The 21,475-nt window shown below is 54.2% G+C and overlaps 1 protein-coding gene across 1 annotated transcript in view; it reads right to left on the reverse strand.

The window, feature by feature from the left end:
* EYS (eyes shut homolog) overlaps window positions 1-21,475 on the reverse strand; it is a 162,670-nt gene that overhangs the window by 111,502 nt on the left and 29,693 nt on the right. The window contains 4 exon segments of the mRNA XM_068153724.1: window positions 3,257-3,384; window positions 5,090-5,283; window positions 20,010-20,123; window positions 21,207-21,474. Coding sequence (XP_068009825.1) covers window positions 3,257-3,384; window positions 5,090-5,283; window positions 20,010-20,123; window positions 21,207-21,474 — 704 coding nt within the window.

Here is a 21,475-nt window from a genome sequence, read left to right on the forward strand (position 1 = left end):
GCAATCTAGAAGGCCACTATTTTAGTAACAGACATCCAGATAGTGACTATTAATGATTTTAATAATAGAAATCTAGAAAGCTATTAAGCAGCAATCCAGAAAGCCACTCTTAATGATTGTAGTAACAGACAGATAATGACTATTAATGATTTCAATGATAGAAATCTAGAGAGCTGTCAATGACTTCAATAGCAATCTGGAAAGCCACTATCAATGATTTTAGTAATAGACACCCAGATAATGATTATTAATGATTTTAATAACAGAAACCTGGAAAGCTATTAATAACTTCAATAGCCATTTAGCTTCTATTAATAATTTTAATGAAAACAATCTAGTAAAGCAATCTTAATGCTTTTAATAATAGCAACCTAGGAAGCTACCATTAATACTCTTCACAACAGCAATCTAGAAAGCCACTATTAATGATTTTAGTAATAGACACCCAGAAAATGACTAGTAATGATTTTAATAATAGGAATCTAGAAAGCTATCAATAATAGCAATCTAGAAAGCCACTATTAATTATTTCATCAATAGAAACCCAGATAATTACTAGTAATGATTTTAATAAAAATCTAGAAAGCTATTAAGAACAGCAGCCTAGAAAGCCACTAGTATTGGGATGGGATGGGATGGGATGGGATGGGATGGGATGGGTTGGAATGGAATGGAATGGAATAGAATAGAATAGACCAGACCAGACCAGGTTGGAAGAGACCTTTGAGATCATTGTGTCCAACCTATCATCCAACACCACCTAATCAACTAAACCATGGCACCAAGCACCCCATCCAGTCTCCTCCTGAACACCTCCAGTGCTGGTGACTGAACCACCTCCCCAGGCAGCCCATTCCAAAGGCCAATCACTCTCTCTGTGTAGAACTTCCTCCTAACTTCCAGCCTAAACCTCCCCTGGTGCAGCCTGAGACTGTGTCCTCAAGCAAGGTCTCCCCTGAGCCTCCTCTCCTCCAGGCTAAGCAACCCCAGCTCCCTCAGCCTCTCCTCACAGGGCTGTGCTCCAGACCCCTCCCCAGCTTTCTTGCCCTTCTCTGGACACCTTCCAGCAACTCAACATCTTTCCTAACCTGAGGGGCCCAGAACTGGACACAGGACTCAAGGTGTGGCCTAACCAGTGCTAAGCACAGGACACAATGACCTCCTGCTGGCCACACTCTTCCTGATGCAGGCCAGGATGTCATTGGCCTTCTTGGCCCCCTGGGCACACTGCAGGCTCATGTTCAGCCTACTCTCAACCCACTAACATCACCAACACTGTTTTATTTTTCCTGTGGCAATGCTGCCACCAGAGCTCTGCTTCCATTTTCCCTTCCAGCCTTCTCAGCTGATTCTCCTCTGCTGGGGCTGTAACTTTCTGTTCCCTGCTCCTGGCAGGGCTGTGCAGCTCCCCAGTCCTCTCCTGATGTGTTCCCAGGCTTTTGTGTTGCCACAGCTTTGCAATTTTCTGCTTTTCTGCATATCCTCACAGTCCCAGAAGTTCTTTGCTGTGCTTCACTTCATGCTTTGCAAGGATGTACTTCAGGCAGGCAGATAAAAGCTGAGCTGATGGCAAGAGGACAAATTGTCCTCCTTAGCGCTGGGAAGGGAACATCTAACAAGCTATTTAGAAGGGAATGAATTCCATCCTGGGCCACTTCTGCTCTTTGCAAATGGAGCATTTGGAGCGTGCTCCTCCTGCAGAAAGCACTTCATGTGCTGCCTGGAGGAGCAGGGTAAAACCTGCTGCTGAGCTCTGTGAACCAGGAATTCAATGACTTCTCCTCTCCTTTCAGAAACAACACAAGCATCAAGCAGGGGGCTGGGGGAGTGGGACAAGGAACTGACCGGGTGGCTCCCCACAACGAGTTGTGATCAATGGCTCTAAGTCATACAATCAATAAGGTTGTAAAAGACCTCAAAGATCATCAAGTCCAACCTGTCACCCAACACCTCATGACTAACTAAACCATGGCTCCAAGTGCCACATCCAATGCCCTCTTGAACACCTCCAGGGATGGGGACTCCACCACCTCCCTGGGCAGCACATCCCAATGGCCAATCTCTCTGGCGGGGAAGAATTTCTTCCTCACTTCCAGCCCAAACCTCCCCTGGCACAGCTTCAGACTGTGTCCTCTTGTTCTGGTGCTGCTTGCCTGGGAGAAGAGACCAACCCCCACCTGGCTACAACCTCCCTTCAGGGAGTTGCAGACAGCAAGAAGGTCTCCCCTGAGCCTCCTCTTCTCCAGGCTAAGCAACCCCAGCTCCCTCAGCCTCTCCTCACAGGGCTGTGCTCCAGACCCCTCCCCAGCTTTCTTGCCCTTCTCTGGACACCTTCCAGCAACTCAACATCTTTCCTAAACTGAAGAACCCAGAACTGGACACAGGACTCAAGGTGTGGCCTAAGCAGTGCTGAGCACAGGGCACAAGGATTTCCCAGCTCCTGCTGGCCACACTGTTCCTGATGCAGGCCAGGATGCCATTGGCCTTCTTGGCCACCTGGGCACAATGCTGGCTCATGTTTAGGCAGCTGTCAATCAGCACCCCCAGGTCCCTCTCTGTTTGGGAGCTCTCAGCCACTCTGCCCCCAGCCTGTAGCTCTGCATGGGGTTGTTGTGGCCAAAGTACAGCACTCGGCACTTGGATTTGTTGAATGCCATCCTGTTGGACTCTGCCCATCTGTCCAGTCAGTTGAAGTCCTTCTGCAGAGCCCTTCTGCTCTTTAACAGATCAACTCCTGCTCCCAGCTTGGTGTCATCTGCACATTTACTGCTGATGGACTCAATCCCCTCCTCCAGATCATCAATAAAGATATTGAACAGGCTGGGGCCCAGCACTGATCCCTGGGGGACACCACTGGTGCCTGGCTGCCAGCTGGCTGTGGCACCATTCCCCACCACTCTCTGGGCTCAGCCTCCAGCCAGTTCCTAACCCAGCTCAGAGTGCTGCTGTCCAAGCCAGGGGCTGACAGCTTGGCCAGGAGTTTGCTGTGGGGGATGGTGTCAAAGGCCTTCCTGAAGTTCAGGCAGCCTACATCCCCAGCCTGCCCCACATCCACCAGGCAGTCACCTGGGCATAGAAGGAGATCAGGTTGGTCAGGCAGGACCTGCCCTTCCTAAATCCTCCCTAAAACTTGCACAGGAAAAGACCCAAACAAAAATATGGATCCCAGAGGGAAAGCTGATGGCTTTTCTGTGCCCTCTGTGCCACGTGGGTGATGCAAGGAAGCACTGAACTGTAAATCAGTCTCCACTCTTACCTGCAGCTATAGCTCTGCAGCTGAGCCACACAGGTTGCATTATTCAAGCAGGGGGACGTCTCACAGGGGTTCAGGGCTGTCTCACAGAACTTGCCAGTGAAGCCTGGCAGACAGACACAAGCCACATCCTGGAGGAGAGAAGGAAAGCAGAAAGAATTACCTGTGGGACCGGAGGCGGCAGAGGGATTCATGTTGGCTTCCACCACCGTGCAGACCTCAAGGAGCAGAAGGGTTCATAAATCCAGAGACTCACAGAATGGTTTGGGTTGGAAGGTACCCTAAAGGCCATCTAGTTCCACCCCTGTGCACCTAGCAGGAGCACTCTCTGCTAGGGCAGGTTGCTCAGAGCCCTCCCCAGCCTCACCTTGAATATCTTCAGGGATGGATCCCCAGCCACCTCCCTGGGCAACCTGTTGCAGTGTTGCAGCAGCCTCCTGGTGCAGAACTTGTTCCTAGCATCCAATCTCAATCTGCCCTGTTCTCATTTCAAACCATTGCCTCTTGTCCTTTCATTTTGGGACAGTCTCTCTGCAGCCTTCCTACAGGATCCTCGAGGTCCTTTCCAACCTGAGTGATACTGTGATACTGTGGTGCAGAACTTGTTCCTCACATCCAATCCCAATCTGCTCTGCTCTCATTTCAAACCATTGCCCCTGGTCCTGCTCCTGCAGGCCTTTGAGAACAGACCCTCTGCTGCCTTCTTGGAGCTCCTTTCAGGTACTGGAAGGCTGCTCTAAGGTCTCCCTGGAGCCTTCTCTTCTCCAGGCTGCAGAGCCCCAACTCTCCCAGCCGGTCCCCACAGGGGATGTTCTCCAGCCTCTGATCATCTTTGTGGCCCTCCTCTGGACCTGCTCCACCAGGTCTATGCCTCTCTTGTGTTGAAAGCCCCATATCTGGACATAGCCCTGCAGGTGAGGTCTCCCCAGAGTAGAGGGGCAATATCCTCTCTCTCCATCTCTGGCCACACTGCTTTGGATGCAACCCAGGCTGCCCTTGGCCCTTCTGTAGAACAGAACAGAACAGAACAGAAAGAATAGAATAGAATAGAATAGAATAGAATAGAATAGAATAGAATAGAATAGAATAGAATAGAATAGAATAGGAGTAGACCAGACCAGGTTGGAAGAGACCTTCAAGATCATCACATCCAATCTATCATCCAACACCATCTAATCAACTAAACCATGCAACCAATCACCCTATCAAGTCTCTTCCTAAACACCTTCAGTGATGGGGACTCCACCACCTCCCTGGGCAGCACATTCCAATGGCAAAAAACTCTCTCTGGGAAGAACTTCTTCCTAACATTCAGTCTAAACCTCCCCTGGCACAGCTTCAGACTGTGTCCTCTTGTTCTGGTGCTGGTTGCCTGGCAGAAGAGACCAACCCCCACCTGGCTACAACCTCCCTGCAGGGAGTCGGAGACAGCAAGAAGGTCTCCCCTGAGCCTCCTCTTCTCCAGGCTAAGCAACCCCAGCTCCCTCAGCCTCTCCTCACAGGGCTGTGCTCCAGACCCCTCCCCAGCTTTCTTGCCCTTCTCTGGACACCTTCCAGCAACTCAACATCTTTCCTAACCTGAGGGGCCCAGAACTGGACACAGGAGTCAAGGTGTGGCCTAACCAGTGCTGAGCACAGGGCACAATGACCTCCCTGCTCCTGCTGGCCAGAGAGTATTGCTAGTGCCCATTGCTGACTCCTGTCCAGCTTCTTCCCCCCAGCACCCCAAGTCCTTCTCTGCAGGGCTGCTCTCACTCTCATCACCCCCAGCCTGTTCTGACATGGAGGGCTGCCCATTCTGTGTCCAAGACAGGGAGCTCTGAAGCCGGCACTTACGTTAGGCAGGACAACACAGCTTCCTCCGCTCTGGCACGGCCTTGAAGAACATCCACTGATGGCAGTCTCACAATGGTCACCCTGAAAGCCAGCAGGGCAAACACAAACGTGGCCAGAGTGATGGGACTGGCAGGTGCTGCCCCTGGGGCAGGGCTGAGAGGCACAGGGGTCAGCAGGCTCCTCACAGAATGCACCTGGAAGGCAGAAACATCAACAGCCTCAGGAGTGTTGGAGTGAGTGATGCTTCCTCCTCTGCTGCCCAAGAGCTTCACCTTCTAAATTGCTTCTCTCTGTCATTCCTCATGAATGTAATTAGTTTTTATTCTATTAAGGACTCCTTTCAGAGGCTCTTATTTGCTATGTTTATTCCTTAACTATGCTGTGAGGCTGCAGACACTCCCTGGGACCTCTGCAAACTACCATCACTTCCACAAGGAAGAACTTGACATCATTTCTCTGCTTCGGGTTGGTTGGTTGGTTTGTGCTGGGGAATGAGAGTAAAAATCCACCAGAGGGACTGAGCTGACCCCAGAGCAGGGAGCAGAGCCCAACCCCCAGCTCCCTGCAGCCTCCTCTCAGGGAGCTGCAGAGAGCAAGGAGGTCTCCCTCAGCCTCCTCTTCTCCACACTCAACACCCCCAGCTCCCTCAGCTGCTCCTCCTCAGACCCTTCCCCAGCTCTGTTGCCCTTCTCTGCACCTGCTCCAGCCCTCAATGTCCTTCTGGGAGTGAGAAGCCCAAACCTGAAGCCAGCACTCAAGCTGTGGCCTACCCAGTGCCCAGCCCAGGGGCACAATCCCTGCCCTGCTCCTGCTGCCCACACCACTGCTGCTCCAGCCCAGGCTGCTGGTGGCCTCCTTGCCCACCTGGGCACCCCTGGCTTGTCTCCAGCTGTGGGCACTTAGCAACCTCCAGCTCCTTTCCTGCTGGGCACTTTCCAGCCACTCTGCCCCCAGCCTGGAGCCTTCCTGGGTTTGGTGTGCCCCAGGTGCAAGACTCAGACTTTGGCCTTGGTGAACCTCATCCCATGGGGCCAGGTCCCCCTGCAGACCCTTCCTGCCCTCCAGCAGGCACTGCCAGCCAGCTTAGTGCCATCTGCAAGCTGCCTGAGGGTGCACTCACTCCCCTGCTCCAGCAGCACCTTTCTCTTGCTGCACCACAAGTCTCTTTGCAATCCAAATGCAGCACTTGCACCTGCAGACCCCTCCCTCCCCAAAGCCCATGAAGGACACCTTGCTCTCCCCACCTGGGGCTTCAGTGAGCCTGGACTCAGAAGGAGATCTTCTTCAGCTGCTGGGAATCTGGGTCTCAGCAGAGAGTGAGTGCAGATCTCTACAGAGGATTAGAAGGGCTTCAGTCTGACTTTTGTAGCAGATAGGCAGCACCAGGGCTCACTGATGTGCTCCACAGAAAAGCTCCAATCAGCAGGCTTGAAAACAGACATTTGTGAAGTAAATGAATGAGGAGAACATCAGCTTCCCTCAGAGGAAAGCCTCTTAGGGAGCAAATTACAGCCCTGCTGCAAAAACTCATCAGCAGCCCTTGGAGACTTTGCTATTGAGCTCTTATCTTGCCTCACCACAGCGTTCAGAGGCTCTGGAATAGCCAAAGCAAACACAGCTGGGCTGCTGCTGAGCCAGCACCACCCTGCCCACTGCTAAGGCTGCTTCTCCCTGGGGCAAGACCAGGGCATCAGCCTGGGCTTCTGCTAGGTGCCAGCAGCTGGAGATGAGCCAGCAGTACCCCGGTGGCCAAGAAGGTCACCAGCAGCCTGGCCTGGAGCAGCAGTGGTGTGGGCAGCAGCAACAGGGCAGGGATTGTACCCCTGGGCTGGGCACTGGGGAGGGCACAGCTTGAGTGCTGGGCTCAGGTTTGGGCTCCTCACTCCCAGAAGGACATTGAGGGCTGGAGCAGGTGCAGAGAAGGGCAACAGAGCTGGGGAAGGGTCTGGAGAAGAGGGCTGGGGAGAAGCAGCTGAGGGAGCTGGGGGTGTTGAGTGTGGAGAAGAGGAGGCTGAGGGAGACCTCCTTGCTCTCTGCAGCTCCCTGAGAGGAGGCTGCAGGGAGCTGGGGGTTGGGCTCTGCTCCCTGCTCTGAGGTCAGCTCAGTCCCTCTGGTGGATTTTTACTCTCATTCCCCAGCACAAACCAACCAGCCCAAAGCAGAGAAATGATGTCAAGTTCTTCCTTGTGGAAGTGATGGTAGTAGTGCTGAGATCAATGTGCTAGTCCTAGCCTAAAGTCACTTCCTAGAGCCTTCATTGAGTCCTTGACTGCAGAGAGAGGATTTCAACTTGCTGCCAGGGGCAGCAGCAAAAGCAGCCATCCTGGTCCATCTGGTGGGAAGGACTCACACCACCACCACCAATGCTGCCCCCTCAGTGACTCATGGAGTCACTGAGATGGAAAAGCCCCCTGAGACCACCTATAGTCCAACCATCCACCCAACCCCACCATGGCCACTGAACCCTGGCACCAAGTGCCATGGGCCACAGCTTTCTGGAACACCTCCAAGGATGGGGACTCCCTGAGCCTGAGGGCTGCCCTCATTGCTGGGCATCAAGATGTGCAGGGCTGGAGCCAGGCTCTGCTCAGGGATGTCCAAGCACAGCACAAGGGGTAAGGGCTGCAAGCTGGAGCAGAGGAGGTGCCAGGGGAACAGAAGGGAAAACTTTGTCCCTGTGAGGGTGCTGAGCCCTGGAGCAGGCTGCCCAGTGAGGTGGTGGAGTCTCCTTCTCTGGAGGCTTTCCAGCCCCACCTGGATGTGCTCTGTGTGCCCTGCTCTGTGTGCCCTGCCCTGGGTGCCCTGCTCTGGCAGGGGGAGTTGGACTCACAGGAGGTCCCATCCCACCCCTACCATTCTGTGGTCCTGTGATGTTTTCTCTCTTGTCCATAACTGGTGCTAAAGCCACTACTTGGAGCTTTTAAACCTGTCAGTCTCCTGAAGAACAAAAGGAAACTCTGCAATAAATTCCTGGGATCCCTTCTCCATCAGTGTAATTAATTAGAAGCCCAGGGAGGAAGCTCAGGACACTGCAGAGTGAGGTTATCAATCCTGGGACTGTCTGGAAACATTCCCCAGAGCACAAGCTTCTGCTGAGATCTCATTAGGCAAGAAACTTTAATTCTTGGGAGAAGATTGAGCTGCTGGTGGAGGGAGCTCCAAAGGAGAGGCTGCATCCAGAGAAGGGCAGCAAACCAGGACAGGGGTCTGGAGAACAGCTTCCTCCTCTCCACGCTGAACACCCCCAGCCCCCTCAGCTGCTCCTCCCCAGCCCTCTTCTCCAGACCCTTCCCCAGCTCTGGTGCCCTTCTCTGCACCTGCTCCAGCCCTCAATATCCTTCTGGGAGTGAGGAGCCCAGAGCTGAAGCCAGCACTCAAGCTGTGCCCTCCCCAGTGCCCAGCCCAGGGGAACAATCCCTGCCCTGCTCCTGCTGCCCACACCACTGCTGCTCCAGGCCAGGCTGCTGGTGGCCTCCTTGCCCCTCATGTGCACTCCCTGGCTCAAATAATAAATGTTACTGTGTTGTTCAAATTTAACTGCCCCCCAAGAGCTGAGGGGATCCCACAGGAAAACTGCAGAGGAACTTTTCATAGTGACAGGGCAAGGGGGAAGGGTTTGGAGCTGAGGCAGAGCAGGGTCAGGCTGGAGCTGAGGAAGAAGTTGTTCAGTGCCAGGGTGCTGAGACTCTGGCACAGGCTGCCCAGGGAGGCTGTGGCTGCCTCCTGCCTGGGGGTGCTCAAGGCCAGGCAGGATGAGGCCTGGAGCAGCTGAGCCTAGCTGAGAGGTGTCCCTGGGCATGGTGGGGAGGGTGGAGGGGATGAGCTCTGAGCTCCCTTCCAACCTGAGCCATGCCTGCAGGGGCTTGGGCAAGATGACCTTACATAATACTTAGCCATGCTGAGAGAGCAGAGCAGAGCAGGTTGGAAAAGACCTTTGAGATCATCAAGTCCAACCTATCACCCAACACCATGGTGGTGAGACTCTGACACAGGCTGCCCAGGGAGGCTGTGGCTGCCTTCTCCCTTGAGCAGCTGAGCCTAGCTGAGAGGTGTCCCTGGGCATGGTGGGGAGGGTGGAGGGGATGAGCTCTGAGCTCCCTTCCAACTTGAGCCACTCTAGGATTCCCTGGAATGTTGCTCTCTCCAGTTCTTTAGCCCAGCAGCCTTCCCCCCTGCCCCCCCAAATTTCCATCAGGCTGAGGTTATTTTGGGGATGATAGGAAAAGGTTTTCTTAAAATAAGAGACTGCCTGGCTCTAGACAGAGAGAGAGAGAGAGGAGGAGGATTCACTTTCAGATGGCTCCATCCTGTATTTCCCTGACCTTGATTCATTGCGACGTGGACAAAGCTGCAGCGAAGACAGTGCTGAGAGGTGGACAATCTGTTACCTTCAGAGTGATTAATGAGCAGACAAGGGAGCAGCTACCTCAGAGCTGAGAAGCCATTAACTTGGGAGCAAGCTGAAAAGCCAGGGGGAGGAAATCAGTCCTAGCAACAAAAGGAGATGAAGAAGCCAAAGCAGCTCCCGTGGCTGGAGATTGATGTGCTCCCAGGGCTGTGCTGGGCGGGACAGGGGATGGCAAATCACTGCCTCTGGACACTCGGGGTCTGCATCCAAGCAAACTGCCACAACTTGATCAGAAAGAGCTCAGTGAAGAGAAAAACAATAGATGCCAGCAGCCAGCTAAAGAAGTCAGAGAGTGGTGGGGTTTGGATGGGACCTCTGGACAGCAACTACTCCAGCCCCCCTGTTAATGCAGGGGCACCCAGAGCAGGGGGCACAGGAACACAAGCCTGTGAGGAGAGGCTGAGGGAGCTGGGGTTGCTTAGCCTGGAGAAGAGGAGGCTCAGGGGAGACCTTCTTGCTGTCTCCAACTACCTGAAGGGAGGTTGGAGCCAGGTTTGTCTCTTCTCCCAGGCAGCCAGTACCAGAACAAGAGGACACAGTCTCAGGCTGCGCCAGGGGAGGTTTAGGCTGGAGGTTAGGAAGAAGTTTTACACAGAGAGAGAGATTGGCCACTGGGATGTGCTGCCCAGGGAGGTGGTGGAGTCACCATCCCTGGAGGTGTTCAGGAGGAGACTTGACAGGGTGCTTGGTTGCATGGTTGAGTTGGTTGGATGGTGTTGGATGATAGGTTGGACACGATGATCTTGAAGGTCTCTTCTGGTCTATTCTATTGTATTCTATTCTATTCTACTCTATTCTAACATATCCAAGTGACCTTGGAAGCTCTCCAGAGAAAGAGACTCCACAACCTCTCTGGGCAGCCTGCTCCAGGGCTCAGCACCCTCACAGGGACAAAGTTTCTCCTCATACTGAAGTGGCACCTCCTGACTTCCAGTTTTTGCCCTCTGCACTTTGTGCTATCCCTGAGCATCACTGACAAGAGCCCAGTCCCAGCCCCTTGCCCCCCACCCTTTGGCTCTTGCTGAGCATTGTTCAGGTCCCCTCTGGGGCTGCACTTCTCCAGGCTCAACAGCCCCAGGGCTCTCAGCCTCTCCTCACAGAATCACCAAGGTCGGAAGAGACCTCAAAGATCACCAAGTCCAACCTCTCACCACAGCCTCATGACTAAACCATGGCACCAAGTGCCACGTCCAATCCCCTCATCACAGAGCTGCTCCAGGCCTCTCAGCAGCTTTGTGGCCTCCATGCTGCAAGAGTGCTCAGGGACTGGCAGAGGCTGCCCAGGGAGGTGGTGGAGTCCCCGTCCCTGGAGGTGTTCCAGAACCCTGTGGCCATGGCACTTGGGGCCTGAGTTTAGGGGCCATGGTGGGGTTGGGGGGATGGCTAGATCTGGGCACCTCAAGGATCTTTTTCAACCTAATCAATGCTGTGATTCATCCACACAACTCCTGTTCTGCACAACAATTTCAACACACAACATTCAGGCCTTCTGTACTGTGAATAAAATCAGTTGCAGGAGCACTTCTGATGATGATTTCTTACCTTCCCCCCCCTCCAGGCAACAGCAACAAACCCACCACAGACAGCAGCCAAACGTTCTTCAGTTGTCAAGTGTTGACAAAGTGCTGCCTGCTAAGTGATCTCCAACAAAACATTAATTGAGTAGAGAGCACCTGCTGCTTTTAAAGGCCAATAACAACAGGAGGAGACTGAAGCCATGGGGTTGTTGTGCTGCACACTGGTGAAGCTCTTAGCTCCTGCAGTGCAATGGATTTCTCCTGGACAAGTGGAGTGATGAATGTCTGCCTGCAGTTGATAGCAAGACAGAGCAATGAAGCACCTCAAGGTGCAGGGCTAGACTCAGCTCTGGTTAGGCCACACCTTGAGTCCTGTGTCCAGTTCTGGGCCCCTCAGTTTAAGAAGGACATTGAGACACTTGAACATGTCCAGAGAAGGGCAATGAGGCTGGGGAGAGGCCTGGAGCACAGCCCTGTGAGGAGAGGCTGAGGGAGCTGGGGTTGCTTAGCCTGGAGAAGAGGAGGCTCAGGGGAGACCTTCTTGCTGTCTCCAACTGCCTGAAGGGAGGTTGTAGCCAGGTGGGGGTTGGTCTCTTCTCCCAGGCAAGCAGCACCAGAACAAGAGGACACAGTCTCAAGCTGCACCAGGGGAGGTTTAGGCTGGAGGTGAGGAGAAAGTTCTTCCCAGAGAGAATCATTCATCATTGGAATGTGCTGCCCAGGGAGGTGGTGGAGTCCCCATCCCTGGAGGTGTTCAAGAGGGGATTGGATGTGGCACTTGGTGCCATGGTTTAGTTGTGAGGAGGTGTTGGGTGACAGGTTGGATTTGATGAGCCTTGAGGACTCTTCCAACCTTATTGATTCTATGATTGTGGAGTCACAGAACCATAGTATCATAGGATCAATCAGGGTTGGAAGGGACCACAAGGATCATCTAGTTCCAACCCCCCTGCCATGGGCAGGGACACCCCACACTAGATCAGCCTGGCCACAGCCTCATCCAGCCTGGGCTTAAATACCTCCAGGGATGGCACCCCAACCACCTCCCTGGACAACCCATTCCAGGGCTTCACCACTCTCATGGGGAAGAACCTCCTCCTCACCTCCAGCCTGAATCTCCCCACCTCCAGCTTCATTCCATTCCCCCTAGTCCTATCACTACCTGAGATCCTGAGCAGTCCCTCCCCAGCCTTCCTGTAGCCCCCTTCAGATACTGGAAGGCCACAATTAGGTCACCTGGGAGTCTTCTCTTCTCCAGACTGAACAGCCCCAACTTCTTCAGTCTGTCCTCACAGGAGAGGTGCTCCAGCCCTCTGATCATCCTCCTGGCCCTTCTCTGGACACCTTCCAGCACCTCCAGATCCCTCTTGTAATAGAATTGTTTCAGTTAGAAAAGGCTTTTAAGGTCATCCAGTCCAACCATCAAGTCAACCCCAGCATGGCCACTAAACCATAGCCCAAGGTGCCCTGGCCACATGTTCCTTTAACCCAGGGGTTGTTCACAGGTAACTCAAGGGTGTGACAAGTGTGGGTATGGAGAGATCCTGCAGCCTAGAGCTCATGAAAGCTTCTGTGCTGGCTGCAGCACTTTGGCAACCAAGTTCTCTCTCCATCCAAAACTGTGATGAAATATCCCCTGAACAGCTACCACCTCATCATAGAGGCACCCACACCTCACAGGCACCATGGGGCAGGACAGTCCTTGTTAGCAGTCCAGCCTGGGGGAGGAGCAGATGGAGAGCAGCACTGGCAGAGGCTGCCCAGGGAGGTGGTGGAGTCCCCATCCCTGGAGGTGTTCCAGAACCCTGTGGCCATGGCACTTGGGTCCATGATTTGGTGGCCATGGTAGGGTTGGATTGATAGTTGGACTGCATGACCTTAGAGGTCATGGACATGGCATTTGGGGTTGGGTTGATAGTTGGACTGGATGACCTTAGAGGTCATGGACATGGCACTTGGGGTTGGGTTGATAGTTGGACTGCATGACCTTAGAGGTCATGGACATGGCAGCTGGGGCCATGATTTGGTGGCCATGGTGGGGTTGGGTTGATAGTTGGACTGCATGACCTTAGAGGTCATGGACATGGCAGTTGGGGCCATGATTTGGTGGCCATGGTGGGGTTGGGTTGATAGTTGGACTGCATGACCTTAGAGGTCATGGACATGGCAGTTGGGGCCATGATTTGGTGGCCATGGTGGGGTTGGGTTGATAGTTGGACTGCATGACCTTAGAGGTCACGGACATGGCACTTGGGGCCATGGTGGGGTTGGGTTGCTGGTTGGAGTGGAAGGCCTTGGAGGAATTTCCAACCCAAACAATTCTCTGCCTCTCTCCTGTCCTCCAGCCCAGTCTGCAGGCTGAGCTTGGCTGGCCTGCAGGCTGCTGTGTTTGTCAGCACAAACAGGAGGGAGGTTTTGTGCTGAAGGAACACTTCCCTGCTCGCTGTGCTGCAGGCTGCTCTCTGCCAAGGATGACTCACAGGGTGGGCCCCGTGCCATGCATCAGCTTCTCTTTTGATCACAAGAACAAGAGATTGAGCCTGCACAGCAACAGCAAGGAAATGCAGGTCCCCAACCAGCTTCACCACACTGCAGAGCCAGGAGATGCTGATGATCTGAAGCATCAGCTGGATCTGTGCTGCCCCTGAGAAGTCTGTAAGGATGTTACATAGAATCATAGAAGTGTCAGGGTTGGAAGGGACCTCAGTGATCATCCAGTCCCAACGCCCCTGCCATGGGCAGGGACATGTCACACTACAGCAGGTTGCTCACAGCCACATCCAGCCTGGCCTTCAGGGATGAGGCTTCCACCACTTCCCTGGGCAACCTGTGCCAGTCTCTCCCCACCCTCATGGGGAAGAACTCCTTCCTAACAGCCAATCTGAATCCCTTTTCCTCTAGCCTGGATCCATTCCTCCCTGTCCTATCACTCCCTGACACCCTAAGCAGTCCCTCCCCAGCTCTCCTGTAGCTCCCTTCAGACAGAATCACTAAGGTTGGAAAGAGAATCATTAAGGTTGGAAAAGACCCCAAGGATCATCAAGTCCACCCATCAACCTCTTCTCACAGGCAACAAGTGGCAGGACAAGAGGAAACAGCTCCAGGTTGTGCCAGGGCAGGTTCAGGTTAGAGATTAGGAAACATTTCTTCCCATCAGGGGTTCTCAGGCACTGGCACAGGCTGCCCAGGGCGGTGCTGGAGGGATGTTGAAGCTGTGGTGCTGAGGGATGTGGTTTGCTGGCAGGGGTGTGAGCTCTGGGCAAGCAGCTGGACTTGATGGCCTCAAAGGTCTCTTCCTACCCCAGCAGTTCTCTGATTCTGTCACCTCTGTGGCCACTGACCCCCGTCCCAGAGTGCCATGCCCGCACTCCCCGTGGATGCACCAGTCCCAGGGATGAATTCACACATGCACAGCATACCAGGTTGGAAGGGACCTCAAGGAGGTTTAGAAAGCCAGGCTGGAAGTGGCTGTGAGCAGCCTGCACTAGTGTGAGGTGTCCCTGCCCATGGCAGGGGGGTTGGAACTGGCTGAGCCTTGAGGTCCCTTCCAGCCCTGACACTTCTATGATTCTATGAAGGGACCTCCAAAGCTCATCCAGTCCAACCCCCTCTGTGGCCAGCAGGCACATCCTCCACTAGGTCAGGTTGTCCATCTACACCATGCAGTCCAACCTTTCAGGGTAAGAGCACAGTTCAGCTCCTGCTTTGCAACATTCAAAGCTCATCTCCATTAAAGGGGGGGGGGGGAAATGGTTTTGACCTCAAACTGTGTTCAGTTCACCTTCCAAACCTGCTTTTATGCAACATGCAGAAGCTCAGAACCTTGCAGCCACCAGCAGCAGCCTCTCAGTGCTTTCCAGGTGGGTCTGTGTCAGTGGCTTCACTGATGTGAACTGACAGAAGGGAGCTGTGAGCACTGAGCTCAGCAGCACAGCTGGGTGCTCCTTGAGGCACAGCTCTGCTGGCCCAGGCAGCAGATGACAGATGATGGATTGCTCAGACCTGTTCCCACTGGCCACAGAATAGCTACAGGAAGGGCTGGCCTGCATCAGGAACAGGGTGGCCAGCAGGAGCAGGGAAGTCCTTGTGCCCTGTGCTCAGCACTGCTTAGGCCACACCTTGAGTCCTGTGTCCAGTTCTGGGCCCCTCAGGTTAGGAAAGATGTTGAGTTGTTGGAAGGTGTCCAGAGAAGGGCAAGAAAGCTGGGAAGGGTCTGGAGCACAGCCCTGTGAGGAGAGGCTGAGGGAGCTGGGGTTGCTTAGCCTGGAGAAGAGGAGGCTCAGGGAGACCTTGCTGTCTGCAACTCCCTGAAGGGAGGTTGTAGCCAGGTGGGGGTTGGTCTCTTCTCTCAGGCAAGCAGCACCAGAAGAAGAGGACACAGTCTGAAGCTGCGCCAGGGGAGGTTTAGGCTGGAGGTGAGGAAGAAATTCTACACAGAGAGAGTGATTGGCCATTGGGATGTGCTGCCCAGGGAGGTGGTGGAGTCCCCATCCCTGGAGGTGTTCAAGAGGGGATTGGATGTGGCACTTGGTGCCATGGTTTAGTTGTCCTGAGGTGTTGGGTGACAGGTTGGACTTGATAATCTCTGAGGTCTTTTCCAACCTTATTGATTCTCTGATGGGGATGAAGCATTACATGGACATGCTCAGGAGGGAGCTTTAGTGGAGTGCAGCTGTCCCACCACCATGTGGGAATCACAGAATTGCTTTGCTGGAAAGGACCTCTAAGGTCATCAAGTCCAACCTCCCTGGAGATGCTGAAGGCCAGGCTGGATGAGGCCTTGAGCAAGCTGGGCTGGTGGGAGGTGTCCCTGCCCATGGCATGGGGTTGGGACTGGATGATCCTGAAGGTCCCTTCCAACCCAAACCTGTCTGTGATTCTGGGATTGATGCTGACCTCCTGCATGATTCCTGCAGTGCTTCACCTCTTCCTACAACTACTCTTAGCTTACTATTTGCTTCCTCAGGGTTTGTGTGACTTTAGTATGCTGCCTAGACTTAAGTCTCCCCATCACCTCCTGCTTTTGTTTTGGTTTTTCTCTCCATAAGTGTAATTTATGACTCCATGAAGTGAAATGGCAGCACAGGCAAGAAGGAGGAGGAGGGGAAAAAAAGAGGCAAGATTCCATCTCCATGTTTTCATCAATATTAACTCAATCCTCTGCAACCTGTGCTCTGTCTTCACCCATCCAGCTGCTAACTATGAATAATGACAGGCAAAGCAGCAGCAGGCCCTGCTTGTTCTATTATCCACCTCTCTGCCCATCCATCCATCACCCCAGCACCCAACCCCTTCCACAAACAAAGGAATAGTGATGGATTTGGTGGCCTTAATGCAGCCTTTGGCACCTCTCCCATTCCAGGGCCAGCACTGTGCTGGGCTAGAGCTCTTTGGGCCTTGGTACTTGCTGTCATTAACAAAGAACCACAGAATCACCAAGGTTGGAAGGGACCTCAAAGAGCATCAAGTCCAAGCTGTCACCACAGACCTCATGACTAAACCACAGCACCAAGTGCCACATCCAATCCCCCCCTGAACACCTCCAGGGGTGGTGACTCCACCACCTCCCTGGGCAGGATCTCTAAGATCATCCAGTCCAGCCTTCCACCCAACACCTCCACAACCACTAAACCATGTCCCAAAGTACCACATCTACTTAGTTGTTGAACTCCTCCAGGGATGGGGACTCCACCACCTCCCTGGGCAGCCTCAGGCAGTCCCTAACCACTCTTGCAGCAAAGAAAATCTTCCTGATTGCCAACCTAACCGCCCCCCCCCCCCCCCCCCCCCCCCCCGCCCCAGCACAGCCTGAGGCCAGTTCTTCTTGACCTGGTACTGGTTACTACGGACAACAGCCCAACCCCCAGCTCACTGCAGTCTCCTCTCAGGGAGCTGTAGAGAGCAACAAGGTCTCCTCTCAGTCTCACAGAATCACCAAGGCTGGCAGAGACCTCAAAGATCATCAAGTCCATCTCCTCTTTAGGCTAAGCACCCCCAGGTCCCTCAGCCTCTCCTCACCAGAGCTGCTCTCCCAACCCCTCAGCAGCTTGGCTGCCCTCAGATCTGAGCTACCTCCCACCCTCCAGCCTCGCTGGCTGCCCTAGCAGCCAGATGCCTGAATCCAGCCTGGGAGGTGTCCCTGCCCATGGCAGGTCCCTTTTCACCCAAGCCTTTCTGTGGCTCAGGGATCATCCCTCATGGACACAGCCAGCTCTGTGTCCTCATGGGTCTTGTACACTGCAGACACAGTGCTTGGACCTCGGGGCTGTTATTTTGCTTACTGCTTGCCACAGTATTGGCATTGCATTTGCATTGCTTGAAAGCTGCTGCAGGCCCTGCACTCTCCAAGGTCTAGCTGCTTCCCCCTCTCTCTGCAGAGCCATTCTGGGAAGTCATTGAGGAAAAGGAAGGCAAACCAGAAAAATCCTCCTCCCATCCCCCACCCCTGCTCCCCTCCTTGGAACAGAAACCTCTGTCCTTAACCTGAGCAATTGGCTGCCACTCTGATTGGCTCACGAAAAGGAAGTGAGCCCCGACCTGCATTCAGATTCAAATGAGCAGCCACGCTGCGCCAGGAGAAAGTTCTTCCGATGGCTCTGGGAGGTGTCTGAAGGAACAATGGGGCTGGGGAAGGGAGAGGAACAAACCCCACACCCAGCCTTGCTCTTGCGTTTGTGTGCAGGCTGCCTTTGAGCAGAAACCCTGCAACACAGCCTAGGAAAAAGCTAAGCTCCAATGTAAGCCTCTGCCTGGGGTGGGTTAAACCTCCACCTGCCTTGGGCTGGGCTTATTTTCAGCCTGCATTCCCACTTTGGCTGCTGAGGTGCCAGAGGCACTGCTGCGCTGGATGGTAGTGCTTGGAAGGCACCTCCGGAGTCCTCCTTTCTGGGAGCATTTCCCTCTCCCCCTTGGCCAGGGCTTTCCCCCCTTCCCTCTCCCCCTTGACCAGGACTTTCCCCCCTTCCCTCTCCCCTTGACCAGGGCTTTCCCCCTTCCCTCTCCCTCCTTGACCAGGGCTTTCCCCCTTCCCTCTCTCTCCTTGACCAGGGCTTTCCCCCTTCCCTCTCCCCCTTGGCCAGGGCTTTCCCCCTTCCCTCTCCCCCTTGGCCAGGGCTTTCCCCCTTCCCTCCTCCCCTTGGCCAGGGCTTTCCCCCTTCCCTCTCCCCCTTGGCCAGGGCTTCCCCCCTCTCCCTCTGGGTTTTTTCCTCTCAACCCTGCCTCCCTGTGCCATAACTTGTTCCTACTCCCTGGTTCCCAGGGGTGACTGATGCTGCCAAGAAAGAGACATTTGAAAGCCTTCTGGTGTCCTTGGACATCCAAGTTCCAGCTCTATACTGACCTCATTCCTATGGAACATCCTCCTGAGCATTGCTACTTCTCTTGTAGATGGTGTTGGGTGATAGGTTGGACTTGATGATCTCAAAGGTCTCTTCCAACCTGGTCTGGTCTATTCTATTCTAGTCTATTCTACAGTCTCTGAAGCCATCCTGACCCCCAGGAAGTGTTTACAACACAGGGAGGCTTCAGGTTCATTTCCCTGATCCCAGCTTTTCCTCTGCCAAGCCTCTGATTTGTTCAGCAGATCAGAAGTAAAAATCGATGATGCCTCTGAGAGTTGGTTTAATCAAGACACACCAATAAATCAGGAGCTCAGTGACCCTTCACATCATTCCCGTCTTATTCTTCCCAGCACAGCTCAGGGGAGGAGGCCGAAAGTGAGGGCTACAGATGTCAGGATCAGTCTCAATCACCCAGCAAGACCTTCTGATCCTCAACTTTGCATTTGAGATGTGTTTGGGTTGGAAAAGACCTCTAAGGCAGAGGCCAAACATCAACCCAGCTCCACCATGGCCACTGCAGCAGGGTCCCCCAAGGCACCACGGCCACTGCAGCAGAGCCTCCAAGGGCCACGGCCACTGCAGCAGAGCCTCCAAGGGCCCCCAAGGCACCACGGCCGCTGCAGCAGAGCCTGCAAGGGCCCCCAAGGCACCACGGCCACTGCAGCAGGGCCCCCCAAGGGCCACGGCCCCTAAAGCAGGGCCCCCCAAGGGCCACGGCCGCTGCAGCAGGGCCCCCCAAGGGCCACGGCCCCTGAAGCAGGGCCCCCCAAGGGCCACGGCCCCTAAAGCAGGGCCCCCCAAGGGCCACAGCCATAGGTTTGTGGACCACTGAAAAAATAAAGAGATCAGCAAAGGTCATATAGAGGCCCCAAAGGAGTGATCAAAGGTCACATCGTAGCCCCTAAGGTCATGAGGTCACCACAGGTCCCTGATGTCACTCTAGCACATGAGCACTTTAGAACTTCCCTTGCGGGGACAGGCTGGGAGAGGTGGGGCTGTGCAGCCTGGAGAAGAGAAGGCTCCAGAGAGACCTCAGAGCTGCCTTCCAGCACCTGAAGGGGCTCCAGGAGAGCTGGGGAGGGACTTCAGACAAGAGCTGGGAGCGCCAGGATGAGGGACAATGGATTTGAGGTGGGAGAGGGAAGATGGAGACTGGAGATGAGGAAGAACTTTGTGAGAGTGAGGGTGGAGAGACACTGGCACAGGTTGCCCAGGGAGGCACTGGCACAGGTTGCCCAGGGAGGCTGTGGATACCTCCTTCCTGGAGGTGTTCAAGGCCAGGCTGGATGAGACCTTGAGCAGTCTGGGGCTGATGGGAGGTGTCCCTGCCCATGGCAGGGGGTTGGAGCTGGATGATGTTTGAGGTCCCTCCCAGCCCAACCCATTCTGTGATCCTATGAACAGTTTGAAGGAATTCTGATTCCACCAAACCTAAGCAACAACAAAAAGCAAAGGGAATTTGCAAACCCTGCAACAACCCTCTGAGACCTTCCACAAAGCAAATTGATTTCCCCAGGCACAGAAACCATTCCCAGGAGGCCAGGAGCTGAGGATGTTGAAGACATGGTTTAGTCATGAGGTGTTGGGTGACAGGTTGGACTTGATCTCTGAGGTCTTTTCCAACCTTATTGAGGCTATGATTCTATGTTGCTCACCTGTGAAGCCTCTCTCACACTCACAGAGGAAAGTGTTTGGGGTGAGGTTGGTGCAGTTCCCCTTCAGGCATGCCCCTGGCTGGCACTGCCCAACTATCTCTGTACAGTTTTGACCTAGGGCAAAGGAGACAATAGCAATGGTTAGCAAAAATTCACCTCTCTCTTGCCCCCCCAAACCCCCTTCCCTAGAATAGAATAGAATAGACCAGGATGGAAAAGACCTTTGAGTTCATCAAGTCCAACCTATCACCCAACACCATCTAATCAACTAAACATGGCACCAAGCACCCCATCCAGTCTCTTCCTAAACACCTCCAGGGATGGTGACTCCACCACCATCCAGCACATCCCAATGGGCCAGTCTCTCTTGCTGGGAAGAACTTCTTCCTAACCTCCAGCCTAAAACCTCCCCTGGCACAGCTTGAGACCTCTGAAGACCATCCAGTCCAACCCCCCTGCCAGAGCAGGGGCACCTGGAATAAACCACCCAGGAACACGTCAGGTGGGTTGGGAATAGCCTCCAGAGAAGGAGGACTCCAGAACCTCCCTTGGCAGCCTGCTCCAGTCCTCTCCAACCTTCCAACCCTTTGCCATGGGCAGGGACACTTCCCACCAGCCCAGTTTTGCTCATCCAGCCTGGCTTGAACACCTCCAGGAAGGAGGTATCCACAGCCTCCTGGGCAACCTGTGCCACCTTCACTCTCACAAAGTTCTTCCTCATCTCCCATCTCCAACTCCCCTCTTCCAGCTCAAATCCATTGTCCCTCATCCTGTCACTCTCAGCCCTTGTCAGAAGTCCCTCCCCAGCTCTCCTGGAGCCCCTTCAGGCAGCTCTGAGGTCTTCCTGGAGCCTTCTCTTCTCCAGGCTGCACAGCCCCAACTGTCCCCACAGGGGAGGTTCTAAAGTACTCATGTGCTAGAGTGACATCATTTTGCTATTTATTTTATTTCCAGTGAGGGTGGGGAGACACTGGCACAGACTGCCCAGGGAGGCTGTGGCTGCCTCCGCCCTGGAGGTGTTCAGGGCCAGGTTGGATGAGGCTTTGAGCAACCTGGGCTGGCAGGAGGTGTCCCTGCACACAGCAGGGGGTTGGCACTAGATGAGCTTTAAGGTCTCTTCCAGTCCAAACCCACCCCATGAATCCCTGCCATTGTATGATCTGTGCAACATCCACTCCTGGCAGGCAAGAGCCTCACCTGAGAACATGGGAGGACATCTGCACTCGTAGGCACCTCCAGGAAGCTCTGGCCTCGCCGTGCAGGAGCCCTTGTTGCGGCAGGGGTTGGTGGAGCACACATCAAAGCTCTGGCAGAACCTCCCAGAGTAGTGTGAGGAGCAGTGGCAGCGATAGTCTCTGTCCCAGAGGTGGCTCAGGCATCTGCCATGGCCAGAGCACAAGGGGTCAGCTGGGGAGCCTTGGCAGAGCTGCTGCTTCACCGTCACGTTCAGCCGGAGCCCCCGCGGG

Source organism: Melanerpes formicivorus, unplaced genomic scaffold (genome assembly GCF_026170545.1).
Source record: "Melanerpes formicivorus ecotype bairdi unplaced genomic scaffold, bMelFor1.0.p_v2 SCAF_26, whole genome shotgun sequence".
NCBI lineage: Eukaryota > Metazoa > Chordata > Aves > Piciformes > Picidae > Melanerpes > Melanerpes formicivorus.